The 20,121-nt window shown below is 40.9% G+C and overlaps 1 protein-coding gene across 3 annotated transcripts in view; it reads right to left on the reverse strand.

Annotated features, from left to right (window-relative positions):
- dennd2da (DENN/MADD domain containing 2Da) overlaps positions 1 to 19,705 on the reverse strand; it is a 31,587-nt gene extending 11,882 nt beyond the window's left edge. Inside the window, exons 1-6 of one of the 3 annotated variants that reach the window (XM_005458781.4) lie at positions 19,516 to 19,705; positions 12,197 to 12,263; positions 12,006 to 12,089; positions 10,948 to 11,013; positions 4,117 to 4,164; positions 3,713 to 3,805 (exon numbers count right to left, since the gene is read on the reverse strand). In XM_005458781.4, coding sequence (XP_005458838.1) covers positions 3,713 to 3,805; positions 4,117 to 4,164; positions 10,948 to 11,013; positions 12,006 to 12,089; positions 12,197 to 12,263; positions 19,516 to 19,542 — 385 coding nt within the window. In that variant the 5' untranslated portion in view covers positions 19,543 to 19,705. Of the gene's footprint in view, positions 1 to 3,712; positions 3,806 to 4,116; positions 4,165 to 7,740; positions 8,538 to 10,947; positions 11,014 to 12,005; positions 12,090 to 12,196; positions 12,264 to 19,512 lie in introns of those variants that run through there. The other 2 variants (XM_005458780.4, XM_003454264.5) reach the window with 2 other exon arrangements.
- Between the last annotated feature and the right edge of the window lie 416 nt (positions 19,706 to 20,121).

The following is a 20,121-nucleotide window of genomic DNA, read 5'->3' on the forward strand; positions in this document are numbered from 1 at the left end:
TAGCTTAGCAGCAAGCAGAGCAGCTCTCCAGATGGTGATAAAAGCTGCTCAGGGCATCACTGGCCACGTCCTGCCTCCTTTGAAGGAAATCCACCAATTCAGATGGAGCAACAGGGCTTGTGACATTGTGAAGGACATCACACAGTCACAATCTGTTCACCCTGCTCCCCTCTGAGAAACAGTATAGCTTACCAAAATTCACGCACTGCCAGGTTCATAAGGAACCATTTTTATCCAACAGCCATCACTAAACTGAACTCTGCCCACCAAAAATAACTCTCTCCACCAGTATAGATTTTTTAGACATTGTAATTCTGTTGTATGCGACACATACAATGACAGTAAATGTATTGTATTCTACTGGCTGGTAGCTGAATGGGACTTAAGCACCTCGAGGCAACTGTTGTTGTGATCTGGCGCCATATCAATCAAATTTAATTTAATTCATATATAATCACTGTCACTGTTTCCATCTTATCAAACTTACATTGGGAAAAATAGAAGCTCCTTTCTATAACATTTTATTCACATCCTCACTTTCCAACTACTTTTAGTCCATCCATCCATCCATTCGCTTCAGCTTATCCTTTTCAGGGTCGCGGGGGGAAATTTGTATCAGAATCGTGTTTATTGGCCAAGTATATGTGCAGACACATACAAGGAATTTGGTTCCGGTAGATGGAGGCTCTCAAGCACAGCAATGTAAATCACACACACACACACGTGTCTATATATACATTACACATGCATACACAAAGCTGTGTAAACCAACTATAAATAACTAATCTAAACTTATATACATAAAATACAGAAATGAAATGAGGTGGAATGAAAACTACAGAATGTACATAAGGTGCAGTTGCAGTCTGGCAGTGGGAGCAGTGTGACAGGTCAAACTGTTCCTGTGTCGGGTGGTCCTGGTCTGCAGGCTTCTGTACCGTCTGCCAGAGGGCAGCAGATCAAAAAGTCTGTGTCCAGGGTGTGAGGGGTCTGTGATGATTCCTGCCCGTTTCCTGGTTCTTGAGAGGTACAGATCCTGGATGGAGGGCAGGGGGGCGCCGATGATCCTTTCTGCTGCCCGTACAGTCCGCTGCAGTCTGCTCCTGTCCTGTTTAGTGGCTGCACCATACCAGACTGTGATGGAGGAGCACAGGACAGACTCAATGACTGCAGTGTAGAACTGGATCAGCAGCTCCTGTGGAAGACTGTACTTCCCCAGTTGTCTCAGGAAGTACATCCTCTGCTGGGTCTTTTTGAGGATGGAGTTGATGTTGGTCTCCCACTTCAGGTCCTGGGAGATGGTGGTACCCAGCAACTTGAAGATCTTCACAGTCGACACAGGGCTGTCTGATATGGTGAGGGGGGGCAGAGTTGAGGGATGTCTCCTGAAGTCCACTGTCAGAATAAGTGGACTTATTCTGATTTTAGTGTTTACTTGTGAATGTAGTTTTTATTTGCATGATTTTATGATGTTCCACTGTGGACTGGCTGGGCATGGGACAAATTAGCTGGTATTGATCACCTGCTGAAGCATGGGTGTGTCCAGAGGTGGCCTATCAGCTGTTTAAAGGACCTATTAAAAGGAAGCTAGCTGAGCACTGGGAGGAGAGAGGCCCCAGAAGGCCAGCATGGAAAAGAAGGACCTGCTGCCTGATCATGGGGGTGTGACGGCTCATTTGGAGACGGATCGGTCAGCATAACGTGGCGACCCAGTCCCGACAGCAGGAACGGCGACAGCAGGGCATCTCTGCCTGCATTTGTGGGTAGCGTCTTCACTGTTGTGCACCGGGTACAGCCGTGTTGGGAGAAGGTCACTGTTAGAGTGGATTGTTAAATGTTGTCATTATGGAATTCACAGACAGTGGAATTCCTTTCTGTGATGAAAGGAATTCCACTGTCCCTTCCCCAGGTTCTCGAGGTTCTGGATGGGGGGCTGTAGTGTTTTTATTACAGGCAACATCCTTGTGAAGGTCTTTTTGATGTAAGCTTCCTGCCCAGCAGGAGGTCTCACACACACACACACACTCTTACTTACATACAGAAGTTCACACATATACATACAAAGCCTTGTCTTAGAACCATGTGGGCGTTGCTTTGCTGTGTGAACTGTCTCTCAATAAAAGGCAGCGAGAGGAGGACATCGTCTGGGTCATTTTCGTGGCGGACACAGATGATGCCTCCCTTGCGCTCGATCGCTCGATCGATCGATTGCTGACTGTCTTGTTTTCTTTCATGATGAATAAGTCTCTAGAACTAGCGGGGCTTGTGGGAACACAGACCCAACAGTCACCATGGCTCTTAGTCAGGCCAGCTTCTGGGACGATGGTTCTGGCCCCTATTGTTTATTTACAGGGGGATGCCACAAGGGGAGCAGCGGTGGCATCCAGCGACAGACTCCGGTGCAGAGTGCGTGCTGGGCTGGGATGTGACAAGCCCAGTGGAGGGACGAGACGGGGATAGGATGGCATTCACACCTATGGGCAATTTAGAGTTTCCAATTAACCTATCCCCACTAACTGCATGTCTTTGGACTGTGGGAGGAAGCCGGAGTACCCGGGGATAGCCCACGCAAAAACGGGGAGAACTTGCAAACTCCACACAGAAAGACCTGATGGGGGAACTGAACTGAATGCTTGGAGTGTCAAGTCCTGCTAACTAACATTGTCACCTTAATGACTTTTCCATGTTAATAACAACCCAGTCATCGTTTTAGTTAGCTCATACACTTGATATGACTTAAAACACACAGCTACTTATTAGGTCAGCTGCTACTAGATTAAAAGTTCAGTGCTTTAAATGCATTCACTCTTTAGATGCAGAAATTTAAGTGATAAGAGACCAAAATGTGTGCACTCGCTTATGAACTTAAATCAGTAGTGTTGATGCATGCTCAGTCATCCAGATAAGGAAATCTTAATCTGGATCCATCTATCTATAGATGTGGTCCTCCATGCTGTTAGAACATGGTAACATGTTCCTGTCCTTTTCAACTCATGTCTTTGCCTCCAGGGACTGGGAAAAAAGGGAAATGGTAAACAACTGGTTCTTTGGTTCTTATGTAGCACTTTTCTACTCTGCTTCAGCAGTCTAAGCGCTTTAAACAACATGCTCCACTCACCCATTCATACAAGCACTTAAGTGATACTATCGACGGTGTACACACATCAGAAAACAACTTTCCAAACTCTGGCTGCAGACTGAGGGAGCCAGAGGTTGAACCACCAGCCTGTAATGACAGTGTTCAGGCTCAAACATAAAACAGCTGCTCTGATGCTGAAAACCTGTAAATGTCTCATTTTTAAACAATAGCCTTGTATGTACAATTAATAATGGCTTTGAAATTATAATAATTTTATTATTAATTATTCAATTATATTTAAATATTATAATAAATATAAAAACATTTCACTTCCCTGAGGTCCGCTGGAGACTGTACTGCACAATAATAATCTCTGCCCTTGATGCACTGGGTTATTTAACCAGTACTTCCTGTGTTGTCACAACAAATGCAAGAGAGGAAACAAGATGTAATGTTGGCTAAAAAAGACTGTAGCATCTGCAACAGAACACTGCTCACATCAGCTCAGCGGTGCACGTGAGGTCAACCACAACTACGGTCACACATTTGGAAATTGTGTTGACATCTAATCACGACGTGTCCAAACGTCCAGCAGCACCTTCAAAAATCAGTTTTCAACAGGATAATACTCACTGTCTCTTTTGCCTTTGCGGAGGGAGGACCACATGGCACTAAACCTCTTGAGGGCCCCTTGTCGTCCGTCATCTTCAACTGATGGAATGGCACCTGGAGAAACCAGCGGCTGCTCAGTACTGAAATCATACATCGGTGCTCACTTCCCCATACCTCCTCTGCTCGTTTAAAGCCCCATAAATCCCTGTCCTCTTTTCCAGCACTCTAGCTTATCAGATTTCTGTTCGGGTTTAAGTCCATTAACACCATTATGCCTGAAATAAATGTGAAACTGTGACTAACATGTCCTATGAGTAGACTATAAAACTCGCAAGGCAGTTGTTTTAGTTGAGCATTCTTTAAGACTGACTTTCAGTTATGAAACCATTACTCGAGAACCCAAAGGAAAGATGATTTGTACTTACCATGTTTCTCAGAAACATCCGTGATGATGTTACCCTTGGGTTGTTCACCTAAACAACACGACAGAATACATGAAGACGCATTCTCAACAAACCTGAGTCAGCTTCTGCCTGTGTTCTGTGCACGTACACAAAAAATGACAGCTACAGGTTTTTGGTTTGTATTAATAAAAGTATAAGAATGCAGTGCACTACAGTATCCTACAGTATACTGTAGGATACTGTAGTGCACTACAGTATACTACAACAGTGAAATGTTAGAAAATAATAAGCTGGAAATGAGCCCTTTAGGCCCCACGCCTTAAGTCGCCCTGTGTAAATAACAAGCGTAGCTTTATGATTAGCAGCTACAATGTACTGAGACAACAGCCCCTAACATGTTTCTGTTACCTAGCAACAAAGCTTTTGCTACATAGGTCTTCTTTATTAATCCCGTGTTTATACTGCAGCACTGACAGTCTGCTGAATCATCCGTTTGTTTTACACTCCGAGGAAGGAATTTCCCCAACTTGTGCTTCACATCTCAGAACCAAAAACAATGGAGAACAAGCTTTTTTGGTAAACAGACAGCATTAACAACAATGTGTTAAATGCCATTTAAACTTTACATCACTTAAGAACTTTGTGATAGGCTGGTTTCTATCACCAAGACAAACAAAGACATAGCTCAGGTTTATCAGTTTATTCGTTTCAAAATCAAAAAGTATTAAAGAGGCAATCAAAGGCAGGGAAAGAAGTGCTTCGGACAACAAAATACATTTAAATATATATTTAAACAACATTTTGTCCTACAAACTTTGGCAGGTTGTCTATCTCACATCCACAGCCAAATAAAAGTGAAAGTCAACTATACCAGTGTTATTTCTGTGGGGTTTTCTTTCTATATTAAATATATCCATCACCAAGTAAGCAGTTACCTTTAAAATAAGTAAATCTTTGTGTCTAAAACACAAATAATCATTACATGGAGACAGTTAAAGTAAGCCAGAGACATCGGCATCTGAACAAAGACTTAAATTAGCTCCCCTGGGTTGGTAGTCAGCGGCTCTAAACACCAGTCTCTGTCACTCCTAAGCTGGCCATCTAGTGTTTTTAAACTGCTCACCCAAACATAGCAGGCTAGATACATCCCTGTTTTCATGCACAACTGGCAGACTAAAGACAAAGGCCAAAAAGAGAAGCCCAGACTGCAGCAGGGTCACTTGCTTTGGGAGACCAGCACAGCAGCCATACGACAACGAGTGATCGAGATGTGAACCTGCCAGCCGGTCAAAAAATAGAAAGGCAGACAGACTTTCTACTGGCTCACCTATGAAACCATGAAAGTATCACTTCCTCTAAATAGATGGTGTTCACTGAAGGGTCCCTGAGCTCAGATAAACAGAGAGTGAATTTGGCTCTTTTCTAATCACACTGACCACTCACAGTACTTCAAACCACTGTTTGACCATACAGTAAAACTGTGTTTTGTCCCATAAACTTAAAGTTATCCAAGTTTATCTATCTCACGTCCACAGCCAACAATTGGAATAGTATCTGGAAAAAGCTCACATGCACAAGGCGATTGTGTAAACTACCAACTGAAAACCCCCAGCCAACCAGAATGTTCAAGCCCTGAACCATTTCTGTGAGTCAAAACCGCTAAATCACATAAAGTGGCGGGGGTGTTTCTCAGCAGGGAGCAGGTGCTTCAAGTTGCCAGCTGAACTCAAGACTTCAGGAAGTAACTAGTTTCTGTCTTGAGCAAAAAAAAAAGTAACTTCAAATGAAAACAAATCCATTATGATTCCCTTTCTTTCACACACACATATTTTTATTATTACACACCAACTTTAAGCCAATTGCACAAGTCACCATGAATTATGGGAGCTATAAAGGAGACGCCTGTCCCCTCTGCTGTCTGCGTAGGCCTGGACCCCCTCAGTGAGATCATCAACAAGACTGGCTACAAATATTCACTACAGTATGAAGCACTATCTCTATACCAAGTGACAGCAACATCAGGAAGGACACAAGAAGTTTGAAATAGAAAGGATGTGAGAGGAGCTCGAGAAGATGCGGAGGGTGATGTAACAGTGGTCACCATGGTAATCGGAGCACTCGGGGAAGATCCCAGGAACAACATCCCAAATCTCTGTCCAGATGAGTGCAGTCCTAGGAAGCTGTGCAGCACCTGCAAGCTCCCAGGCTCTGCATATACATATATATATATATATATACATATAATATGTGTATAATGCAATTAAAAAATGATTTTGAAAACATATCAGCTCATATCAGGAGGCTAAAGCATACGCTGACTGTGTGGTTGGTGGGAAAACAGAAACAAACAAAAACAAACCAAAGTCAGTTTCTAGGTTAGATTCAATCGATCCGTCTGAGCTGGACTCTATTCAACCAAAGGTCACTTTGAACCGCAGCTCTTCATTTTGAGCTAACTCGTTTGTGGTTGTCACTCCAGTCTTTGCTGCTTGTGCATGTTGAGCGACCACACTCCACACACAGACAAATTGCAGCCAGAGCAGATTAAATAAGCAGCCTGCAGGACACAGTCCAGGTTTCACTTCAGTTTGGCCAAGTCTCTGACAATGTTTACTGAGTCTGCAGTACACAACTTTGGCGTTTGCGATCTGTTGTCCTGTGTAAACACCAGTGGCAGTGCCTTCCTACTCAGTAACTTGCAGAACTGTGCTGAACGAGCCCCGGGGACAAAAACACATCTCAGGTTGTGTTTTAAGTGTTAGTTTGACTCTTTCACCCCAACGCAGGTTTTTCTTGACCCTACACGCTGCTGCGTTTTTGAGCTACTTCTTTTCAGCTCTGATGTGATGTGGGTGTAAAGAACAGCCCTCCCTTAGGCCCACAGAGTCCTAAACATGTTATAACAAGATGCTGTCAAGTCAAAGGAGGTAATTAAAGCAAGACTAACTAAAGCTGCCTGATATCCTGTTTCCATGTTCCTTGTTCATTCCTGCAGCCTTTATATTACAAATCTGCCAATTTATCTGTTTACCTAATGGAAAGTTTTATCCATTATATAGGTTGTTTTCCTTCATAAGCGCCCTGTGTTTTCCACCTAAGCCTGCAGTGAAAAGGTGCTCTTCCAGCAGCAAATGCAGCTAAAAGCAGTCTTTCAAACTGACTGTCATTTCACCTCCTGAGGCTACAAGGCAATCTAAAGCAGGCACACAGTAGATGAACTAAAATAGATGTGAGGGAAAGCTTACAGACCATCACAGTTCAAGGTGTCCACAAGCTAAATGATCATATGTGCACCTGACACAGCTCAAAACAGAATTTGAGGCTCAGACCATGAACACACCATTACAAGCTCAAGTTTCATGTCACAGACTGTCAATACATCACCGAGGTCAAGTATTTAAGTCGTGACCTCCACGCTGCACTTTATATCAGCTGTAAATGAACAGCAGAGGTTTTCCTACAATGAAGTGGAAAAACACCGATACACATATGGGCGCAACCTGTTCGAGATAAGTTACTTCAGCAAGTTTCGGCAGGTACCGTGTTTGTCGAGAAACTACACCGCTCAGTAACAACAATCATAATAATAACAGTAAGTGTGTCTAACTTGGGCGGACTCGGGTAAGACTTATATCCAGTACTCACTCCATCTGTTTTTGGGGTTCGTCAGTCGGGCTCCTTTCCGTCTCTTCTCCACAGTCTCACTCATTGCTGCCGCTCTACTGTCGGGAATTCCTATCAGCACACTCAGTAACAGCACGGCAGTATTTTACCATCGCCATCCCGCTGCATGCTACATACATAGCATCTTAACCTCGCGCTCAACTACTGTGTACGCTGAAGTAGGTTTGACACCGCTGTAGGTTTAGAGCCACGTGCTGCGTTCACGTTTGTGGGACAAACGAAGCGTTGCGTGTTTCGTTCGGTTCTTCGCGGTTTTATCGTGCCACTCTTGAGGACCTGGTTTGCTTCTAGAAACTACTGAGCCAAGAATAAAAAGCCAACAAAAATACCATAAAATAAGTAGAAGAAAGTTGATGAGCGGATGTTGGAGTCAGGTTGTCGCAACAAACCCGATATTCACGAACGCAGCACTCGAGCCCTCAAAGATTGCTTCATTTAGTTGTTTTTCGACGGAAGCGGTTAGCTCTTCCAGCTGTATGCAACAAGCAGGCGGTGACTTGAAACAGCGGACCTTTTTCCTTCTTAGGAGCGTGTCAACTCAAACTCACAAAGCACAGTCGGGCCTCCTTAATTGGTTTTCTGTCAGAGACATGATGACACTGGATGACAACCCTGAGAAATACTGTCTGTTAGTGAGGGCGCCTACAGCAATTAGTGATCAGGTCAGCTACAATTAAATGGAAAAACTGAGATGCTGTGAAACACAAAATATAAATGTTTTAATCACAGGGAATGTTATCTTCTCACTATAATCGTTTATCTCCATGTCAACATGTCGTGTATGAACTATCGTATTTGTCTGAAGAATTGTGTAGTGTGTGTAACAGTGCATAACTTGAACGATGCAACAGTAAATATTAACTTTAGTATGCTTCGTTATTTTTAATATTGCAGCAGGCATACGGATAAATTATGTTACAGGCTCCTGGGACGAGTTCAAGCAGAAAATAATGTACATCAACAAATGAGAAACATTATGACATGTTTTACTCAGTTACATGTCAGATTCAAAAAGACATGATGTTAAAAGTAAAAATAAATTGATAGTCAGTAAACTTTCATGTATTAGTTTGAACTGGTTTACAATGGTTTACTTCTCTACAAATGCCCTGTCACGCAAAGAAGAAGAAGCCCGGTGTGAATGCGCCGTCTCCTCTGGGCTGAGCTGAAGTGGAAAACTCTTCTGGCTACAGACGAAATTCAGACTTTTTTTTGCTGTTTGTATTAAAGAGGATAGAGACCATCTGGCTTGTTATCAGCGCTCACTTAAAAACCTGCATCTCTGGTGTGGGTATGAGTGCATCAGTGACTGTAGAATTGTCCACTGAAAGGTAAATACATGTTTCAGAGCAACCTATGCTCCCATTCAGTTTGTCTGTTAGAAGGAAGGGCTGGCAAATTTCAGCAAGACAATGCTAAACTGCACACTTTACCTCACAGCAGCACGGCTTTATATTAAAGAGTCTGGGGACTGAACCAGCCTCCTGCAGTCCACATCGTTTACCTACTCAGAACATTTAGCACGTCATGAAACCGAAGATACAACAAAGACAAGACAGGACAGTTCAGCATATGATACCTATATCAAACAAAAATGGTACAATATTTTTTCCTCCCAGAAGTCCAGCACTAGTTTTCACACTTTTGTTTGCTGTTGTTAAAAGGAGAGGCGATGACAAGAAGTGGCAAACATCCTCTGGAGACATCAAGTGACCTTGTTGTCTTTCTGGTACATTTTCTCAATTTAACATTTTTTTCTGCCAGGTTTCCCCTCTCCTCCTTGTTGTCTCCTCCTCTTTGTCATGCCCGTCCTCGAGGTTGTGTGTTTTCCCACCCTGCGGTTCCATAGTGTTGACCTGCATTTGTCTTGGACTTTTTGTAACTTTGTGAATAATCAGCATTAAAACTACATTTCTTTCATTTACACCTGGGCACACAGCCATTTCCTGCTAGTGCCCTCCTGAGAGGGAGTGGAGTTGTTGAACATAGGTCCACCTTGTTTTATGATGATTCATGAAACAAGACCTTTCACATTGTTTTCACATTTTTGAAAATGACTTTCACTTTCATTCTGTATCAGAAAGCTTTTTGGTTTCAGTCTTAGATTCGAACCAGCAGTATTTGTGTTAGTTATCTAACTGTGTCTGAACACATCTGGAGAAAACGCTGACAACACAGCTGCAGTACTTTGGGGGGATTGTCTGTATCCACAAGAATTACAACCAAAAAGTAACACGCGAGGCCATTTTTATATACTTTGTATAGTCCAGGCTGTTTAAAGACAGTGTTGGAGTGCCATGAGTTTACATTACTGACTCTGCACCTCTTAGATCTAAATTCCCAAATAAATTGTCTATTTAGGAATTTTAAATCACTGAACTCATTTCCTTTGGTGTTAACAGCATCTTTTAGTAAGAGAGGGCATTTGTAGCATATGAATGGCCCAAAGTTAAAATATTAGGAGTTCCTTTAAAGACCACCCTGTTTGTGCCAAACATACTGCTCGCCTCTGTCAGTGAGCAGTATGTTTGGGCTCAGTCATACCTAGCTAAATTTCATCAACAACAAAGACGAGTTCCAGAAGCAGTCATGCATGCTCAGTCAACTAAGCATAGGGGAATCATGTGACTACATGATCTCATCTAGTCACATGACTACATGACCTCCTCCATATTTCACGTCACGGATGACCTGGAAGTATTTGGGTCGTTGCCATGTTCCTTCTTTCCCCACCTTTTGCTTTCTTGGTAAAGATTTTTGGTGTTTGTTCCCACCTGCGTGTTTACCTTGCTTCATCTAAAATTCCCTATTAACTGTGTGTGAATAAACTTTTGTATTGTAGAAGCAGTTCAAAGTGTAAAAAAAAAAAATGCCACACACTGCATCTGCAGGTAGCAAGTGAAGGAGGAGATTGTGATGTGTGATGAACCGCTGATGATGATTAGCCAGCACAGGTGAGACAGGTGGTAGAGCTTGTTGTCTATAAGGCTGGAGTCTTGAGCCCTGGCTATCCATGGGAATGATACTGAACACAGAGCTGCCCCAGTGTGTCTATGACAGTGTGAACGCTAGCTAGAACTTGTAGTAGAAAGTGTTTTGCATGTTTGAGTACAAAGGTGTTACATTAGTAGCAGTCCACATTAGCGTTCATGCTACTTTAACACATACCTGTCTTCATCATGTGTTTCTCACCACCTGAGAGCTGTGAGTCCCCATCGTCCTCTGGAACCGATTCTAGGATTGGAAACGAGTTTGGAGATTATTATTTATTACAAAACATAAAATCAATCATCAACCCTGACTCAGTTTCATTATTTACAATGTAATGTCTTGGCACTATCCTATGGATGCTGCAGTTTGTTTTGGACTTGGTTTCTCATCTCAGGCTGATAGATCTTCCTCCTTTTATTTCTTTTTCATCTAATCTTTTTTAACATCAGCTTTGATTCTGTTTTTCCCCTCATGAGTGAATGTTTGAATGTTGCAGCCCAAATGTCACTTTTAAAACACTCTTATTGGAGTTTTTCCTGTCACATTTCTTTCTTTGTTTTGCCTTAAGAGTGCAGGCTTCTCTTTTACAACATTGTCACTGCTTCACCTCCAGGTAAAGGTGTTTCCTTCTTTAGAGAAATGGGATTGTTCCTATATGCAGGTGGTATGCCACATGGTTTATTTAAGTCTGATTTACTAACACAGGTATGATGGGCAGGTGTGATAGATTCTTTCGTGTGACTGCCGTACTGCTACTGCCAGAAGGTAAAGCTGTGTAAACCTGTGCTTGTTTGTGAGTTACACTGCTCTTGCTAGAATGCTGATGACTGTTTAAATGAACAATCTTCATCTTTGTTTGTTTATACAATTCTAAATTGTACACTTTGCCCAGTTTAGTGATGTAAGTACCTTGGCTCACAGACATTTTTGGATGTGTGAAACATTTGAACTGTTTGTTCACTGTGGGCCCCTCAGGGTGGGGCCTCTCAGTAGCACTAACTCTGATGTACACAACAGATGGCAACAGATTGGTGATATTACTGATTTATTACAGTTAATTGGCACATTATCACACATGGATTGCTTTAATTGTCAACTTGAAAACGCTTAGAAAACACTGTTTTCTTTTAGTGAGGTGACACTGTAAATATAAGGCTTTATTTATGAGAATATCTGTGCCTGTGTTTGCATAGAGCTGCATGATGGCAGTCAGGCTAACACAACAGGCTGTTGACCTTTTCTTGATGACTCTCGCGTCGATGAAAAAGACCTGAGGCCCCTTCGCCGTGTAAATCCACCGTCTTCACTGTTGATCCTTTCTGGAGGCACAATTCAAACTGACTCAATGAAAAAGTTATTACTGAGCTGAACAGAACATTCTTGATTACATGAACACATCTATGAATTTGTATCATCACTGTCTTACTTTTGATTCGGAGAGACGAGAAACCAAAGCTCCTCCTTGTGTTTGGAGACAGTTGCTGCTCCAAATTCTATAAAAAAGAATCAAATGACAATTAAGAGGAAACGACATCTTTGTAAATGTTCAGTACATTCACATTAATGCAGGAGCTGTCAGTGATGACCTGTAATAGTGCAGCAACAGAGGTGAACATGTAATACGTTTGTGGTGTGTTGCTGAAACATCTCCAGTACGCTCTTGAGGAATGAGGTTTGTGGCATTTCACAAACGTGTATCTAATCAGAATATCTTATCTATGAACTTTTGTCTTCCTGTAAGTCCTCTGCAGACATCTGTATATACGTAAGTGTACGACTTGTTACTTTAGGGTCATCTAACTAATGAATGTATTTCTCATGTTTTAGTTACAGTGACTACTGTAGAGGGAGAGGATGACACACATGCACACAGCTATCTGTGTTTGGCAATCTTTGTGAGATATTTGCTGCCATTGTTAAGTATACGTTTAACAGCTCAGTGCCAAACTCATTCCTTACCAAGACTTTATTTTAACCTGAAATCTTAAAGCAAATCTCAACACTCAAACAAGACTTTTAAGGGGTGTAAAAAATGAAAAAAACTTCCAACTCTTATATTTCAACACTATTATTATTGAAAACAAAGATATTTAGATAGATTTATAAATAAATTACCTCACTCTAGAGAAAGCTGCAACCTGCAATCAGCCATTCAGCATTGCTTTTTACTTTTTATTTTGCAAGCACAGAAACTCTGAGTGTATGTGTTTGGTTTGTTTCTGTGTGCAGATGACTGTTTTAAACAACAGATGCTGTTTTGAGAGACAAGCTTCAGTTAATCCAAAATGCTGCAGCAAGAGTCCTGACAGGGACTAGAAAGAGAGAGCAGATTTCTCCTGTTTTGGCTTCCCTTCATTGGCTTCCTGTTAAATCCAGAATTCAAAATCCTGCTCCTCACATACAAGGTCTTAAATAATCAGGCCCCATCTTATCTTAATGACCTTGTAGTACCATATCACCCTATTAGAGCACTTCGCTCTCACACTGCAGGCCTACTTGTTGTTCCTAGAGTATTTAAAAGTAGAATGGGAGGCAGAGCCTTTAGTTTTCAGGCCCCTCTTCTGTGGAACCAGCTTCCAGTTTGGATTCAGGAGACAGACACTATCTCTACTTTCAAGATTAGGCTTCAAACTTTCCTTTTTGCTAAAGCATATAGTTAGGGCTGGACCAGGTGACCCTGAATCCTCCCTTAGTTATGCTGCAATAGACGTAGGCTGCTGGGGATTCCCATGATGCACTGGGTGTCACCTTTTTAACTTACACTGTGCTAATAGACCTCTCTGCATTGAATCATATCTGTTATTAATCTCTGCCTCTCTTCCACAGCATGTCTTTATCCTGTCTTCCTTCTCTCACCCCAACCAATCACAGCAGATGGCCCCGCCCCTCCCTGAGCCTGGTTCTGCTGGAGGTTTCTTCCTGTTAAAAGGGAGTTTTTCCTTCCCACTGTCGCCAAAGTGCTTGCTCATAGGGGGTCTGTTTTCTCTGTATTATTGTAGAGTCTTTACCTTACAGTATAAAGCACCTTGAGCCAAACTTTGTTGTGATTTGGCGCTGTATAAAAGTAATCGGACTGAATTATAGCTATCTGGTTGCCGTACACAGTAACCCAGACCCAGGTTTAAAAAAATGATTGGAGAAGAAGATGATGAATGGATTGTCCATTTTTGGCTGCCATTTGGAACATTACTCGGTATTCTTGTGGTACTAAGGTGAAAATATACACTTTGTACAGCATCGGCATGTTTTGTCTTTCTTTGTAACAAGTTTCCAAAAACAGCACCTTAATTGGTATTTATGTTTAACACTTGTTTTATGTTATAACGTGTGTGTGTGTGTTAACAGTAAAGTGTCACTACTGCCACTGAGTCCCAGTTGTTGATTAGTTTTTCTGCAACAGCTTTTATAGTTAGTTGGTCGACTGAACTGTGCATACTCAGCTGGAACATCATACTGCATGAACATTATTGGTCCTGCATGGAAAGACAGCCACTATTTATAACAGAGCAAAATGACAGGACATGATGATGCCCTATGGGAAAACTCCCCGGCAATATAAACCACATGTGTAGAAAAGGAATGCATCGCAGTAGGATCAGTGGAGCATGATGGAAAATATTTGAAAAATTAGGTTGCAGCAGTAAAACACAGGTGTTTTCTTCTTTTGCCATTAGTCGAAATGATCCCTTATTAAGCTCTACAGCAGAATGTCCAGGAAGGCTGTTCAGACTGGGGGTGATACAGAAAGGCAATCAGTGCGTATTTATTATGAATAACTAGAGCTAAAGCTAATGAAATACAAGTTGGAATTTTGATTTTTAAAAACAGCTTCTAATATAAATTGTCACATTAACTGACTCACTGATCCCCTTCAGTATAAATATGTGCAGTTAATCCAAACACGGTCTCCTCTTTGTTTTATTACTTTATTTAGGAGGCAGTAAAGGTCTGTTCAAAGTCCAGAACAAGTCCTGCTAACATCTGTAACGCTAACAAGAGATTACCTTTATCTTTACAATCTATTTTGTTTGATATGTACACAACCTCCAGCATAAATGTCTATATCTCTCTTTCTCCAGTGTTAGTTTCACAGCTGTTTGTCACAGCTGCTTTTTACGTTTAAAGTTCAATTTAAAAGCGTTACAGTCTCGAATGATCAGGTCCTTTCATATCTTGTCTAAGTTCTCATGGTACCATATTATCCTGATAGAACACTTTACTCTCAGAGTGAAGGTGCACATGTGGGTCCATGGGTGTCCAATATGGCAGGCTTTCAGCTATCAGCCCAACGTGTCAATGCACACATCAAGCAAACATCTCTAAAGTTAGAAATATCCTGTCTCAGAGTGACGCTGAAAAACTAGTTCATGCATTTATTACTTCCAGGCTGGACTACTGTAATTCATTATTATCAGGATGTCCTAAAAACTCCCTGAAAAGCCTTCAGTTAATCCAAAATGCTGCAGCAAGAGTCCTGACAGGGACTAGAAAGAGAGAGCAGATTTCTCCTGTTTTGGCTTCCCTTCATTGGCTTCCTGTTAAATCCAGAATTCAAAATCCTGCTCCTCACATACAAGGTGTTAAACAATCAGGCCCCATCTTATCTTAATGACCTTGTAGTACCATATCACCCCGTGAGAGCTGGTGGCTCTCAGAGGCAGAGCCTTCAGCTTTCAGCTCTTCTGTGGATCCGGCTCCTAGTTTGCATTTGCGAAACAGACACAATCTCTGCTTTAAAAATGATGATAGGAATGCTTTTTTATAAAAATATAACATCTGCAAGTATTGTGCAGGAATTTCACAGATAGTGTATTTTATTTGACCAAAATTGCTAAAAATGATAGAAAAAAATAGAAATGTATAATTTATATTATTCTTAAGATATCCACAAATTTGATGACTGTGAACAAGAAAAGCCTGTGAAATTACAGGCTTGCTTCATTCAAAATATAATCAGTATTGGTTTATATTACTTTATTTACTTTAATTACTTAGTTTTTGTACTATAAAAATATTAGTAAGAAGTGAAAGGGTTAAATTACAAAGATTCCTGCAACCAATCAGAGTTCACATTTGTGCAGGGCGGCCACTCGGTACTGTTTTTATCAGCACTTATCTTTGAAATCAGCACACAGACACACATTGCACGTTATTCTACAAGGATACACTGTGGGATTTTCAACCTTTTGAAAGAGAAGCTGAAGACTTTTGTTCAATAACAGGAACAAGAGCAAATTCAGGGGAGGAAAACTGAACATTTATAGTTTGTACCAGGTGAAGATTGACAAATGGACCAGACTAAGTAGTGATATAAGCACTGCAGACACTCGAACATTATAAAGTTCTTACAAAAACATCAACAATTATTTTGAGGGAGGACGAAGACTGCTCACAGTGTGCAGCAGGTACATGTTACATCTGTAAGCAACTGTAAAACACTCAAGCTAAATAGGAATAGCATGCTAACATAACACAATGTCTTTACTCCAGCTTGGCACCAAATCGCTGTGACCCGTCATATTACATAAATTTAACAAAGGTGTCACCTAGCTTTTATTAAACTGTTGAACCAACTCATCCCTCTCATGAGATTAAGAGCAGAGTGGGCTCGTGGGAAAGCTAATGGCTGTTTTTCAGCTACCTGTACAGCAGCAACAGCAATAAGTTGGCTAACAGAATTAAAAGTAGCAGCACAGCAAGTGTCCTAATTGTGTTAGGGTTGTCACTGTAAAACCAAATCTAAACGCTTTCTAGTTGATGTCATTCAACCACAGTGCGGTTTAATGTGAGAAAATAGATAAAGTCCTCTTATTACAGCATTCGATTATTTTTTTTTTACTTTTAAATGTTTTTAAGGATAAATATAGCAAAGTGAACAGTGTTGATGCTGTATTACAGTAGTACTGTGGTACTATAAGTTAAGTTGGTGTTTTATTGGCACCACCGGGTCAGAGGTGCCAGTGTCCGGCAGCCTCGCCTCTGTCAGTGCGCCCCAGGGCAGCTGTGGCTACAATGTAGCTGCCATCACCAGTGTGTGAATGGATGGGTGGATGACTGGATGTGTAAAGCGCTTTGGGGTCCTTAGGGACTAAGTAAAGCGCTATATAAATACAGGCCATTTACCATTTATTAAGTTCTATTATGACTCTAACTCTTAAGCTCTATATTCAAATCCATCAGTATGTACTTGATAACATCTAAAATTAACAGTATATTGTAATTACAATTACATTTTATGGATATTTTAAAAATGGTAAATCCGTTATGTTTATGTCACTATACATAAAAACCATTATACAGTTGGTACAATAAACAGTAGTGAACAGTAGATACTAGTTTAATAAAAGTATTTTGATTTTAGTTTCATAGGTGCTGTATCATATTATTACAATCATTATGAAATAAACAACATGAATGACATAATAGAGCCCCACTAAAGAAGACCTTTCTGCGATTTTAGGCCTGAGTAATTGTAGCAGAACAATGTTCGACCACATCATTGGATCATGTCATTGTTTTAACACATCTAAGTACATTTTATTTTGTAAATACAGAAACTTTGTGTATTTTTCCATGATGGAAAATTCTCATTATTTAACTGTATTTTTATGGTGCATCAGTTGATGGAATATTACAGTTCTTTACGAATTTTTTACAGTCTTTCTTAATAACCATGTCCTGACTCTTAACATCATGCATGTAAAATTGAGACTGTTTGGCCTCCCAGTATTTGTATACAAAACACTGTAAGAACAAACTCTGCTAACACCCTTATTATGCCACTAAACATAAGACTTTAAATAACACATAGAAGCTTTGAACATAACTGATCCAGCCCCGACTATATACTTTTTCAAAAAGGACAGTTTTAAGCCTAGTGGTAAAGGCAGAGAGGGTGTCTGTCTGCCCGGTCCAAACTGGAAGCTGGCCCCATAGAACAAGGGGCTGAAGGCTCTGCTTCCCTTTCTCCTGTTACGTACACTAGGAGCCACAACAGGCCCGCCGTCTGAGAGCTTCGAGCTCTCATGGGGTGATGCGGTGCTATAAGATTATTACGATAACATGGGTCTGACTCGTGAAGACCGTGTATGTGAGGAGCAGGATTCTGACAAAAACTGAACAGTGTTCCTGAAAACTTTGTCTGATCATTTCTTAATAACAATAACATTTACAATAATTGATTCCACAGCACTGATGAATACAGCAGGTAAAATAAGTATTGAGCACGTCACTAATTTTCTGAGTATATGCAAAGAAATCCAACCATAAATTATGTTTAATATTGACAAATGACTCTGATCTCTGCTACAATATACATACACTGAAGGGGTTAAAATTTGTTCTCAAGAAACAAACTGTGAAAAAAAATGAAGTTGACATCAAACCGTAATGAGCTGGTTTGTAAACATGTAAGACTCTGGATCCATCCAGTCCCCACGAGAAGCAGCAGTGGGGAGAATCTTAGGGTTTGACTCAGGAACTGAAGCTGTATCACAACTATTGTACATATTTCAGGATGTTGGTGTGGGGTATTGTTTGGGGTATTTTTCAGTAATTTGAGTTAAGAGTGCACTTGTTGCCAAATGCAGTGATTTGATTGGTCAGGTCTGTTTATCTGGATCAGCAGAATCTGATAAAAATTGAGCTTAGTTAAAAAAAAATAAATGCAAAAGTAACAAAATATTTGCACAGATTTTATACAGCTAGGCTGATAAGTATTAGTCAATCATTAGTGAAGATCTGCTTATGTCCACAATATTTTATAGAAATATTTCATAAGAGATTAGAACTTTGAATTATAACTATGTTGGTGCAGCATGGTGGCCCTGTTTGCCTCACAGCAGGAAGTTTCTGGGCACAAATCCACTATTTGCCTGTCTGGGTTCTCTCTGGGTACTCTGGATTCCTCTCACAGTCCAAAGACATGCACTTAGTGGGTTAATAGTAGCTTAACCGATGATATTAAATAGCTGTCATGATTGTTAGTCTGTGTTGGCCCTGCAACAGGCTGGTGACCTGTCCAAGGTGTGCCCTGCCTCTTCCCTGGGACCTGAACCTTTTTAGTAAAGTATAGCTGTTGAAAATCTCTACCACAACAAGGTAGTAAAATATATGCACTGAGTACATGTACTTTAATATATATCAGCTCCTTGACATCTATGTTTTTTCAATTAAAGACAATAACCACCAATTAATACATAAACATTATACAGGAAGTGGCAGAAATAAGGTTTAAAAAGTTCTCCAGGCTACACCTGTCATGATACTGCAGGTTGTTACAATACAAAGCACTAAGTTCACAAAGTCATCAAAGGTGGTTTTTACTCAATGATAGCGTAATGTAAGCAGTGTAAAGTCAAACAAATAACATTAATACTGTATCGAGCAGCTTCACGGTATAAAGCAGGTAAAAAGTTGTAGTGTAAAAGCTGATAGCTGAAGTTAAATATAAATATTTTGTGGCTTCAAAAGTCACAGACACTCAGTCAAAAACCTTGCAGGCGACTGGTGTTTAATTGTGATGTAATTCATGATTACATGCAGCGAAAGTTGTCAAGGTCAAGATTTGATTTATTTAGTTAAACCTTATGTATCGCCCGTCTTTTCCCCCAGCTGGAACCAGACTACATTACGCCTTGTGCAAAATTAGCTTGAAAATGGCAGGTTAATCGAAAACAGCCACACAAGTGTTGCAGTCCTTGAACTTTAGACACAAAGACGTTATAAAAGTAACAAACTCACCACCTGCGTTTGCTGGGATATCTCGTCCATTTTTCCTGATTTATCCACTGCTAATATTGGGTCTATGACATACGTTTGATTTTATTTCTTCCCCGCTAAACAAGAAAATGCTCTTCTTGACAGCATATGTGTCAAACAGTAATGAAACAGCAAGTGCACATGCATGAGGAAGTGCAGCTGTTGAAATGTGTGGTTGACGGACTTCACTCTCAGATTGGGATTTCCTCTTTCAGTGTAAACCACGGTACGGTGACGCAGACAGCACAATGCTGTTGTGTGCCGTGCAGTCAAACCTGTTCTTCAACTGTATAACTGGTTAAGCATTGTATTTCTTGGAACTGGGTAACATTTATTTTAAGTCCGTGTACAGACCTGTCAGAGTTGTAATCCAATACTGCACAATCTGTCGGTGAGCTTTACGGGCCTGGTGAATGTTGTTTGTTGTAAAAAATGATTTGACTTCTCTGAATGAGCAGAAAAGTGCAACAGGAATTTTACTTGCACAGCACATTTCATTTTGTGCAGAATCACGGTAGCTAAAGGCAGCTTCAAACAAACCTGGATCTAATTCTAGGACTAGGTGGGACTAGATGTACAGGCTTCAAACCA

This window comes from Oreochromis niloticus, linkage group LG20 (assembly GCF_001858045.2).
Source record: "Oreochromis niloticus isolate F11D_XX linkage group LG20, O_niloticus_UMD_NMBU, whole genome shotgun sequence".
In the NCBI taxonomy this organism is placed as follows: Eukaryota; Metazoa; Chordata; class Actinopteri; order Cichliformes; family Cichlidae; genus Oreochromis; species Oreochromis niloticus.